Source organism: Orbicella faveolata, unplaced genomic scaffold (assembly GCF_042242905.1).
Source record: "Orbicella faveolata isolate gen_17 unplaced genomic scaffold, um_ofav_v1 contig_35, whole genome shotgun sequence".
Lineage (NCBI taxonomy): Eukaryota > Metazoa > Cnidaria > Anthozoa > Scleractinia > Merulinidae > Orbicella > Orbicella faveolata.
The window spans coordinates 16,970,579-16,982,032 of NW_028301564.1; the positions used below are offsets into that span (position 1 = coordinate 16,970,579).

The window sequence follows — 11,454 nt, forward strand, 5'->3', positions numbered from 1 at the left end:
AACAATGAGGTCATGTATACCGAAAAATATTCAATCATATCCCAGTTTCGTTTCGCTTTCTTGAAAAAAGACATGAACAAAAGATACATTAACTTGGGGAGTATTTTTTTCAGCTGAAGTGCTTGAGGCCTTATTTGTGAAACTTGGCACGAAAAGGCTGGGTGAAAATAGACCATGATAAAGTACTCGAAGGAGTGTTATCTGATTGTGCTTCCGATTTCTTTAACAAGAATATAATTACAGACGAATTCATTTCTTAATATTCTCAAACGCTTTTATGATTGGTAATTTAAGTGGTGGAATACATTTGCCATCTTGTAACTCAGGTGATATTAACTTAAAATGTAAAACAAAAAGATCTCTTGATAATGGTACTGCAAAGCGTTAAGGCCGTGCTAAAAGTAATTAAGCTTTTTTTTTTGTTGTTTTCTTTTGTTTGAACTTTACGTCATACGTTCGAATTCCAAGCTTCACGGGAACACGGAACTTTCAAAGTGAAAAAGATTTATCGATCAACAAGTGACCAACAAGTTTCTGCCTCGGTCGAAGAGAACCCAAGCGTAAGCGTTGTTACCTGTTTCAAAATGTCACAAAATCTCATTTTAAAACCGGCTAACGCGAAACAACACACCTTCGTAAAATTGCTTTCCAAGTAATGTTTTCTTGGCATGTACCTCTTGACTCTAGAGTGCGTGAGTGGCCAGAGTAGGCGTAATCTTTGTACTTATTTTTAGAATTTTTTTCTGAGTTAAGAAGCTCAGGAACATCAAGAGCATCCTGAGGTAGCGAAGAGGACTTAAGAGTCTCTTGGTCGTTTAATTGTTATAATCTCTTAACTGGTTCATGTCCTTAAAATTAAATTTGCCAAGGAACAAATGGTTCATAGTGTTAAGCTGTAAGATTTTTTGCCTGTCATTTGTAGATTAGGGACGTTAAAAGAGAGTGCAATTAGTAAAATATGGAAGGCTTACCAAGAAAAGCTGAAAAACAAAGAAACTGCGAAACATAATCCCTTAAATCTGCGAGGAAAAATCCTTCCGTTGTAAATAAGTGGGCTCCCACAAACTGGGAAGGACTAGAGCAAAGTTTGATTTGGAAAACGCAGGTTAAAAAAATATAAATTATCTCTTTCCTGAACTGATAAACTTGTAATTTTTCAACACTTTTTGCCTGAAGAGAAAACAAAGTAGGTATTTCTAGACAGCATCTGCATCCAGCTTTATTTTGTGGCGAGAAAATATGTAAATCTTTAAAAGACGAACGGAAGGTGCTCCTGTGCAAATACAACTCAAGTGCTTGATCGTGGCATGTACTCGTATGATAAATAACATTATGTTATTCGCGCTATTGATGAGCGAAATGTAATCTGTTTTTTTTTTTTTTTTTTTTTTTTTGCATGTTTCCATTTTCATCACGAAATGGTTTTGCAAGGAAGGAACTTAAAAGTCCCTTATGTATACACTGAGAGTTTTGGTCCTCAAAATTTACGACTGCGTTTAGGGATCTAAAAATTGGGTGAGCTTTGTCATTCAGGACATTTAAGGGCGCGGAAATTCGAAAGAATCTCTTGGAAACGCCAGGCAGTTGTTACGGTAGCATCCTGTCTCGTTGACTAACCCTAATAAGTTTTTGTGCGTTAAAATATACAAAATTCGGTATTGTCACTTTTATTATTGACGATCCTTCGACAGATTGAGAATTGAATTTAACTATATCAAATATTAAATGCAGTTGAATGAAAATGTGGTTGTTGGACACCTCATAAGATTATTTCCCTCAGGCTTCTATTTCTAGCTGCAGCTCTATTATTCAGCAAAAACTTAAATCTTGTTTTTCAATAGGTTTTGAATCTCGCAGTCACTTAAAATGTTAATATTTATGACGTCTAACTAAGACACGCATCTACTTCCGTATGTGTTTACTACAGGGAAGAAATTTCCCATTGGTCGCGACTGTTCCAAACAATACTTGTCTTAAGCTTTAGTCTATTGTTCTCGGCAACTTTAATTAAAAGAGCTAAAACTGCTGTGAGTCAGATGTACTGATGAACTACGAGTAATAACGTGCCAGTCGCCATGAATAACACCGCAAAGCCGTTAAAATTAAGGAGCATCTTCCCTCCGTTGGACGACAGAACCACTGCGCAAGTTGTTTTCGAAGTGGGATTTGCGTCTCTGATTCTTGTTTTGGCCGCGCTTGGAAATTTCTTAATGATGTTGGCCATGTACAAGAAGAAACAACTGCGAACCATACCCAACATATTTGTCTTGAATTTATCAGTGGGAAACTTTCTCCTGGCTGTCACAGTTCTACCTGTGTTTGTGTGGACTCTTGAAAAGGGACACTGGACATTTAGCGCAGCATTTTGTGTAATTCAAGGATATCAAAACTATCTTTTGTTCGCCCTTACTTTATTCACACTGACCGCGATAAGTGTAAGTCGTTACATGTTGATCTGGTCTCCCAACAAATACCGAAGATTATTTGACAAGAAACTTGTGCGGAAAATAATCTGTTGTATTTGGATCTGCTGCGTTGTTAGTTGCAGTCCACCTTTGTTTGGATGGGGACGTTACAGTTTTAATCCGCGAACGGCCTTATGTCACACAGACAATACGAGCTATTCCTTCAAAATCACTGCCAATACATTCATGCTAATTGATATTATCACCGTGGTTTTTTGCAACGTAAAAATTGTGAAGACGGTGAACGCCCATCGGAGAAAAATCGCTGTTAAGCAGGAATTTTCTCAGAGTAACCTTACATTAGCGAAGAAAATCCATGGCGGCGAGGTTGAACATGATACAGACAAAAATCTTGGCAATAAAACGTTCAATGTCTTCAATTCACTTGGCGCTCAAAAACATAAAAAGTGTTGGACAAAAGAACAGTTAGGACCTAGCAATAACAACTGTGGCGTTAGCGCTGTGAGAATTATTTTCGTTTCAGAAAAACACCGAGACTGTACCCCTATGGAGGAAAAGCCTACAGACTTTAACGCTGTAAACAAACGTGAAGAAGATCATCTTCGACAACTTCATTATGCCGATTCACAAGTTGTCTGCTGTAGCAAGATTACAACAGAACAAACGATGGAAAGTAAGCAACAATTACAAACTAAAGAGATTCGCGGAGATGATATTCATATAACGCGAACCATCTCGCTTATCGTGCTTGTGTTTTGTTTCTGTTGGCTGCCATGTTTCGTCATGGACAGCATGGACGCGGCTGGCGTTTTCCCGCCAAGAAATCTTCGAATGGCGGGAATTTACTTGATTTTTCTGGACAGTGTGGTCGGACCGTTCATATACGGAATAAGAAACAGGAAATTGAGAAAAGCGTTTATGGAGGTGTTAAAATGCGGCATCTAGTCGGCAGCAATGTAGTCTACGAATCATTAAACGTTTGTTAATGAGCATCAAATTTAAAACCGATTCAGTTGTTATATTTTTATGGACGTTGCCAATGACTCTCAAGAGGGTAAAGATTAGGTGTTCATAGCGAAATACCTTCAAGTGTGTATTGTTCTCGACAGGATGTCTGAAAAGCACTTAACAGATACTGAACTAAATATCTCTCAAGCGGCTATCCTCTCTTTGTGTTGCTCGCTTTGTGTTTTACCCCAGCTGCAACAGCTGTTGGTTGGTGCATTAGCTAGTAAAAACTGAGCTTGTTTGTTTTGATTTGACGAGCTGACACCGGCTGTTTGGCGTCCCTGAATAAAATATATAAGTTTTCAGGCTTCGTGTATGAAAGACAATACTTTTTTTATGAAAGACAATACTTTGTCTAGAACTTGTTTTAAACTTTCTAACTGATCATGTTGTCTTTGTATTAAAGGAGCTCAGTCATGTTATTTTGAGTTATTTTGGCCACGTATAAAATTGCCTTTAAATTGAGGGAAACCTGAAAATAGTAGTTTACTAAGATAGTAAAACACCAAAGATATAATAATAAACCATTAAGGAACGAGGATGGTTAAGTATGAAGCAGATTAACCCAGATTACAAACGACGAACTTGAAAAATTTATGTCAGGCTAAGCTTTTCAAGATGCGGAAACCGTGAAGTAGCTCCTTTAAGGCTTTTTGGGTGGAGAATTTAAGAATAAAAATTCCCCCGCAAAAAATTTAGTCCACCGCATTTTTCAACGCTTTCGCCTTATTCAGTTACACTTCGACAGCCGTAACTGTCCACTTGAATTCATTATAAAAAAAGGAAAGTTTCGTCTACGATTTCGTCCGTCAGTGCTGTGTTATAAACAGCTGAAGAAGAGGGGTTTTAAAGTGAGACACTTGGAAGATTAAACCAGGTAAGTAAAGTAGCGGTTTCAAGCGTTAACCAGCCCTTTATGAAGACAACCAGCAATATCTTGAACTAGAAACTAACTACTTTCAGGAGCACATGACTCCTGACACTTTTCTATAAAACATAAAGGACTGTGAGACCAAAATGACCTGGTGCAGGTGGGGGGAGGGGGGGGGGGAACTCGCGTATATAAAATGACGGGGGTGCTCGTAGGAAATTTTGAAAAGAACTCCTAAGAGGTACCAAGATCCTGTTTTGTGGCCGTGGCTTTAAATTGTTTTCAACCCTTAAGGTACCAGTCCTAAAAAAAAACCTACACTTTCATCATATTTAAAAGCAATAAAGACGATTGCTTGGAATACCCTCTAGGTACTCGCAAAGTTTATGAAGTGAGAGTAGACCAGGGCTACTCTCATTGCATTTAATTTTCTTTCACGTTCATTTCACACATTTGTTGCTGGGGCAATCATAAATATATTCATATTATTCGGCCAGATATTACGGTTTCTGGCAATTAGCTTCTTACTAGGAAGATGAGAGTTTGATCTGAATAAATACGTAAATCATTTCGCATCCCTCTCATTGTGTTCTGTTGCAAGTAGGCCTTACACTGGTGACTTGAACATGTGACTCATTGTAAACCGGGAGCCTGGCTACTCTCCCAGCGAGCCCGAACGAAACGAGCTCGAACGCCCCGATCGCTTCGCTCTCCAAATTCTTCAGTTTCGCGCTCGTCCGCTCGCTTTGCTCGCCGAATTTTTTTTTCCGTCCTCGCCGGGAGCCTGTTCGCAGGCTAAATTGAGAGTAAAACATTCTTCTAATCAGTGCTAAGCGGCCGTTGTTCAATCCGCCCGATACGTAGCCAAGGGTATATTCTCGTCAGTTGCAGTCGTTTAACACGATGCTCGCGTCCCAATGCCCTCGCTGGTCTCTTAATTAACCTCGACACGAGTCCCCGTAAGCTAAGACGCCATGCGTGGATCTGGGATATATCGGTGACGCCACCCATGCGTTGTTATTATTGTGTCAACCAGATAACTACTGGCAGCTGAAACAAAGAGTTCTTTTGCCATGTCATGATCTGAAAATTTGAATAACAAAAACAATGTTTCTAAACATGTATCTTCCCTGTTATCAATGTTATTCAGTCAGACCTCAGTGACTGGGAGGTTGACGCCTGTCAGGTGAAAGCTAAATAACTATTTGATCTAACAAAGTTATTGCAGATCCCATGTTATATATCAGCAATAGCCGAAGGCATCATATTGTTTAATTTATCTTGAACAAATTAACTAGCACTGGAAAAAAAAGACGTGTCGTTGTTGATGTCAATTTCTCTTGAGAAAACCCCTTCAAAAATACCCGTTTGACCGGTTTTTATTCCCATACAAAACTTGTGTCTGTAAATTTATCAAGACCTCTTTTATTTTAATTTATGAACGGTTGCCATGTTTTTGTTCAAATACATAGGAAAAATATAAAACATTTCGCAAGCCACCGAAACACGTTTTGTATCTTAGCTACATCAAAACTACACCAATAGATATCTACGAGGGAACTCAACTCCCCTTAAATAACGGTAATTAGAACGAATTTAACTTGAAATTTGTGTATAAGAGAACGATTGCGACCTTTGTGTAGCCTTTTGTTAATGTGTTTTCGACGTCAACAAGACTGCAAAGCAATAAATTCGATGAATATTGATTAATATTTTGCTTGGTTGACAGGTATGCTGGGTATCTAACATACATCGATCTCACTGAATTTAAACGAATGTTCTATCATTCAGTATTTCCTATCATTCAAACAGGAGTGAATATCAATATCCAATATTTGTCACTGGTTAAGGGAGCTTCGGTGTTAAACCTGTTTGGTCCTAAAAACCTTTTGTCTAAATGAAAATAATTATTCGCGACAACAGAAAAACCATGAAACAATATTTACATGTACAGTGTTTTTCCGCATGCTTTTCTGCATAATATAATCAGCGGACAGAAAATCTGTGCAGGTTCTTCCCGTTTCAGTTTCTTTTCTCTTCCTATTTTCTTATAAACACCTTCATGGCTCTAAACGAAAGCCTGAAGATAATCCAAAGTAGTCGAATCTCTGTTTCCTTGACGAAATGCAAAACAGTTTCAACAAATGCTACGTGACAGATGGTCATCTAAAGAAAAACATGAAAAAGGCGACACGCGACAATTCTATGAATATTTAAACACCGATTCGTTGACAGAAATTCTTGCATGCCTTAATCAACCAAATCAAGCTTGTTTACACCGTTGAGTTCCAAGGTGTGGAAAGGGCCAAATCGACCTGATTCCTACCCGCCAGTTATCGCCCGTCTCGGGTGTTTATTCAGTCAGATACTTATCATGGCATAAGCTGATCGTTTTTTCTCGGTCGACATGAATGGAAAAGGAAGCGTGGTCGTTCCCATCAAATGGAAAATCGCTGTCGCTATTCTATTCCTTCTCTGCGTTGGGCTGCTAATAGCACTCATCGTGGTCGCTGTCGTTTTCTCCCAGTACAGAGACAAATATCCGAGCGATACTGAAAGCAATATGTGTGCAGAGGGTATTCTCAACGAGGGAGAACCACCGAAAACGAAGGGTATTTTTAATGACCTCACAAGCGAAGAGTTAATCGCCGCGAGGGATTTCATGCTAAAACAATCCTCACTGAAGCTAAAGAGAATTGAAAACGCTTCCGTTAAAGACAATTACATCTACATGATACAGCTACACCCTCCCGAAAAAGCAGCGGTCTTGGACTATTTAGAAGAAGACAAGGCGAAACCCGCAAGGAAGGCACTTGTTGTTATTTTTGAGGGTGAAGGCAGTCCTCCCTTTGTTCAGGAATACATTGTTACATGGCCAAACAACAGTGGGGAGATGACATACGAGAAACGCAATGGCAACCCCATCCTTTTTAACGTGCGTCCTTACGATCAAGTACAACGTAAGGCCCTAACTAAGATCGTGTTAGAAGCCACAACAAAGGCTTTTCGCCTTTTAAACGAAAGCTACGATGGTTTCTGCTACCACAACTGCACAAACAAGCTCTTGAAATTTCACCCGCAGGGACCGTTTGGAAAAACAAGAGACGAACGAACGACCTGGCTTCAATTCACGCGCGATCTCGAAGGCGGATCACTGAACCCAGTCGATTTTCAACTGTACATAGATTTCCCTGGTTCTGACGTCTCCAAATGGAAAATAAACAAGGTTTACTACAACGGACAAACATTCAACACCGTCGATGACCTCCTCTTTCAATACAATAAGCTGAACGCCATTTCAAAATCCTTTATTCCCGCGCCAAAAACACCGTTGTTTTCGTCATACGACCCCAGTGGAATCCCCCTATCGCAGAAGGCAAGGCGCAGCCCCAGGATGTTTGAGCCCGATGGAAAGAGATTCAGCGTCAGCGGTCGCCACATCAAGTACATGCAATGGAGCTTCGATTTTCGGATGGATTCGGTTTCAGGTCCTCAACTCTTCGACATTCGATTCAAAGACAAAAGAATCATCTACGAACTTAGTCTTCAGGAGGCGATATCGTTCTACTCTGGCTTTTCTCCGTACTTTATGGCCGCTAACTTCGTTTATGGCGGATGGGCAATGGGAACGAAAACTTTCGAACTGGTTGGCGGAGTTGACTGTCCCGAAACGTCTAAATTTTTTGATGTTGTGCATTTCGTGGATACAGACCAGCCACAAGTGATCAAGAATGCGGTGTGCGTGTTTGAAATGGACAGCGGCATTCCCCTAAGACGCCATTTTGAAACCAACGGTACAGGGTACAAGTTTTATGAAGGTTTAGCCAGTCGTGTGTTAGTTCTGCGCACGATCATTACCGTTCGCAATTACGATAACATCTTTGACTTCGTGTTTTATCAAAGTGGAGCCATAGAAGTCAAATCAACTCCGACCGGCTATGTGCAATCTGAAAATGACAGGCCTGAAGTGGAGGATGACTTGTTCGGACACGAAATTCACACAAAGCTGCTTGGAAATTTGCACGACCAAATCTTTCATTATAAAGTTGATCTCGACGTCGACGGCAGGTCGAATTCGATTGAAAAGATTGAAATTAGCACCCAAGATACAGCAAATGATTGGCTCCCACCGGAAAGAAGAATTTTAAAAGTTCTTCGGTCTCAAGTAATGCGACTTGAGACTGACTCAGCGGAAGTGAAAAAGATCGATTTTGACAAGCCGACCTTCTTCAACGTCTATAGCGATAACAAAAACAAGTTTGACTCAAAGAGAGGATATCTTATTCAACCCCTGTCAGCGGTCAAGCAATTACTTCCAGAGAACTATTTCATCACAAAGATGGCTCCGTGGTCGGTTTATCCACTCGTTGTCACGAGATACAAAGAAACTGAGCTAAGAAGTAGTTCACTTTACAACCAGAACAGTCCAACCCAACCAGTTGTCGACTTCGAAAGTTTCTTCCAAAGTGCAAATGATCGTATCACCAACGTAGATCTCGTCGCTTGGGTTTCTATTGGCTGTATAGAAATTCCGAGTTCCGAAGACGTCCCGAACGTTGCTTCGGCTGCAAACACGGCGAGGTTTTTTCTTCAGCCGTTTAATTACTTCGACGAAGGACCTTCCACGGATTCCAGCAATGCGGTGTTTATTAAACAGGATGAAGACAAGAGTAATGTAGCTCAAAGTTCCGTATTGTCCGACGAAGAGGTCTGTGTGCCGAAGAAATATGATATCAACTTGAAAGGAAGTTACGAGTGATCTATATCTGAACTAAGGAGCAATGCACATTAAATGCGTAGGCTTGTGGTCAACTATGTCATATTTATGCTTGCTATTAATGAGTAAATGGTAGAGTTCAAAGTTAACGCTGAAGCTGACGGCTAGAAGTTTAAACAGCGCCCAATACCTGTAGCATAGAACTGCCCGGCAGAAAGACAGCTGGGGATACGGGAATCAAAGAATTTGAAACAACTGATGTGTTGTTTTAGCGGAGACCACCTGGAATACAGCTTTACAGACAGATGGATAGGGATAGTAGTCATTCAAACAAGTGAAGCGATTGTATGAAAGTTTCACGTGGTGATTCGCGTGAGATTAGCTTTGCACACCCCAGAAAATATATATATATATATATATCGCTGGCTTGCAAGGAATGGTCCTGGTAAGGGCCTGGAACCGCTTTCTTAGCCTATTGAAGTAGCGCACTATAACCAGCTCACGCGCCTTCTATCAACATATCAATCTAAAAACAAATTATAACAGCTCCATTTACAGCAGGGCCTTTCAAAATGTCTGCAGCAAACTACCTAAATGTGAGCAGGAGTTGGCTGTTTTAAAAGTACTCCACGATGTTGCCGGCAGTTGTGCAAAGAGAGTAAGATTGATATTCTGGAAGACTCGAGGAATTCACAAAGACAGGAATAGAAATGTGACACAATAGACATTTGACATCTAGGAAGATAAAGACACTGTGTGCTTGTTTGAAAGCATGCTAGTTTTTTTTAATATACTACCTCATTTTACCAGAATATGAAGCTTTTCGGGAAGAAAATCCCGTCTCCAAAGAACGAGTGGGGTTTAAAACCATCCATTAACACTATACTAAGTAAAATCTCTCTGATTATGTATCTATCATATTAATCTTCTAAATTTCTTAAAAGTGTATAACTGTCTCCTGTATAGGACGGATTCAGTTGCAACTTCAATTTTGTATTTTGCTGTTACCTTTATTTTATTATGATAACCACTTTTTGGATGCCAACCTTTACATGCATCTCGCCATGTTAAAACCTCGTCTTCCTAGTAATATGTATTACAAAAATAAACGTACGCCACCGACATTAAAAATGTTATAAAAGTAACTGTCATGGTAACTTTTCAACTGCTCAAGTATTGTGTTTTAATTTATAGTGGTTCTTGCAAGACTCAAAGCAAAATCACATAAAGAATGTAGAATTGCAACCGTTGTCAGAGGGCACAAATACAAGTAATCGCGTAATCGCTCGTCATCAAACGTGGCAAAACATACCATTGGTGCCAAACACATGAAACACGTAATAACTGGTGCAAAGCGCGGGAAACATGCAACCGATACCAAGCGCGGGAAACATGTAATCGATACCAAGCGCGGGAAACATGTAACCGATGCCAAGCGCGGGAAACATTAACCAATGCCAACCGCGGGAGACATGTAATCGATGACAAGCGCGGGAAACGAGTAACCAATGCCAAGCGTGGGAAACATGTAACCAATGCCAAGCGCGGGAAACACGTAACCGATGCCGAGCGCGGGAAACGAGTAACCAACGCCAAGCGCGGGAAACGAGTAACCAATGCCAAGCGAGGGAGACACGTAACCGATGCCAAGCGCGGGAAACGTGTAACCAATGCCAAGCGCGGGAAACATGTAACCGATGCCAAGCGCGGGAAACGAGTAACCAATGCCAAGCGTGGGAAACATGTGACCGATGGCAGGCAAACCGATGCCAAACAGGGGAAACAAGGAATCCAATGCCAAGTGCAGAAAAATGTAACCGAAGACAATCGTGGGAAACATGTAAATCGATGCCAAGGGCGGAAAAAAATGCAACCGATGCCAAGTGCGGGACACATGCAATCGACGCCAAGCGCGGGAAACATGTAGCCGGTGCCAAGCGCAAGGTCCCTGATGACTTGAAAGTGAAAGTCAAAATGTCTTACCGTTGCGTAATTGTTTTCAGATTTAAACATTTCCAGAATCGGAACTAGTCTGATACATTTCATAACCTCGGTCAAAGGCAAACACAAGTCAAAACTTAGTTAACTGTTAACATAGTTCTAGATTTACAGTTAAAACAATAACTGACCGGTCCAAGCTGTAATGATTGACTCTGTCATCGATCTTTGCGTTCAGGTGTCATCAAACCTGTAATGCACAGACATTCTGTCAAGTCACTTAGTATTTTTACACACTGTTTTTTTCTTCTCAACGTACTAGAGGAAAAAACTAAGTCATATGAACTGTACTTTATAACGATATCCCAAATACTAAATCCAGTAGGTATATCCAGGTTAACAAGCTGCATTTCTGATAGCAGGACGTTTTGTCCGGAAATCATGGAATAAGTTTTGGCATTCAGTCCAGCAGCTCGTATTCGACAAGAACATTC

At 40.5% G+C, this 11,454-nt stretch overlaps 2 protein-coding genes across 2 annotated transcripts; both read left to right on the forward strand.

Moving 5' to 3' along the window:
- The first annotated feature begins 1,355 nt into the window (after positions 1 to 1,355).
- On the forward strand, positions 1,356 to 3,586 carry LOC110042418 (dopamine receptor D2.L-like). The gene has a single exon (XM_020747788.2). It carries the CDS (start codon positions 2,076 to 2,078, stop codon positions 3,369 to 3,371), a length of 1,296 nt encoding a protein of 431 aa, XP_020603447.1. The 5' UTR covers positions 1,356 to 2,075; the 3' UTR covers positions 3,372 to 3,586.
- A 2,918-nt stretch (positions 3,587 to 6,504) lies between these two features.
- On the forward strand, positions 6,505 to 10,167 carry LOC110042436 (diamine oxidase [copper-containing]-like). The gene has a single exon (XM_020747811.2). It carries the CDS (start codon positions 6,713 to 6,715, stop codon positions 9,062 to 9,064), a length of 2,352 nt encoding a protein of 783 aa, XP_020603470.2. The 5' UTR covers positions 6,505 to 6,712; the 3' UTR covers positions 9,065 to 10,167.
- The last annotated feature ends 1,287 nt before the right edge of the window (positions 10,168 to 11,454 follow it).

Excerpts from the sequence above, each read along its gene's own strand:
- LOC110042436 (XM_020747811.2), top strand. The coding sequence starts at position 6,713 with ATGAATGGAAAAGGAAGCGTGGTCGTTCCCATCAAATGGAAAATCGCT.
- LOC110042418 (XM_020747788.2), top strand. The coding sequence starts at position 2,076 with ATGAATAACACCGCAAAGCCGTTAAAATTAAGGAGCATCTTCCCTCCG.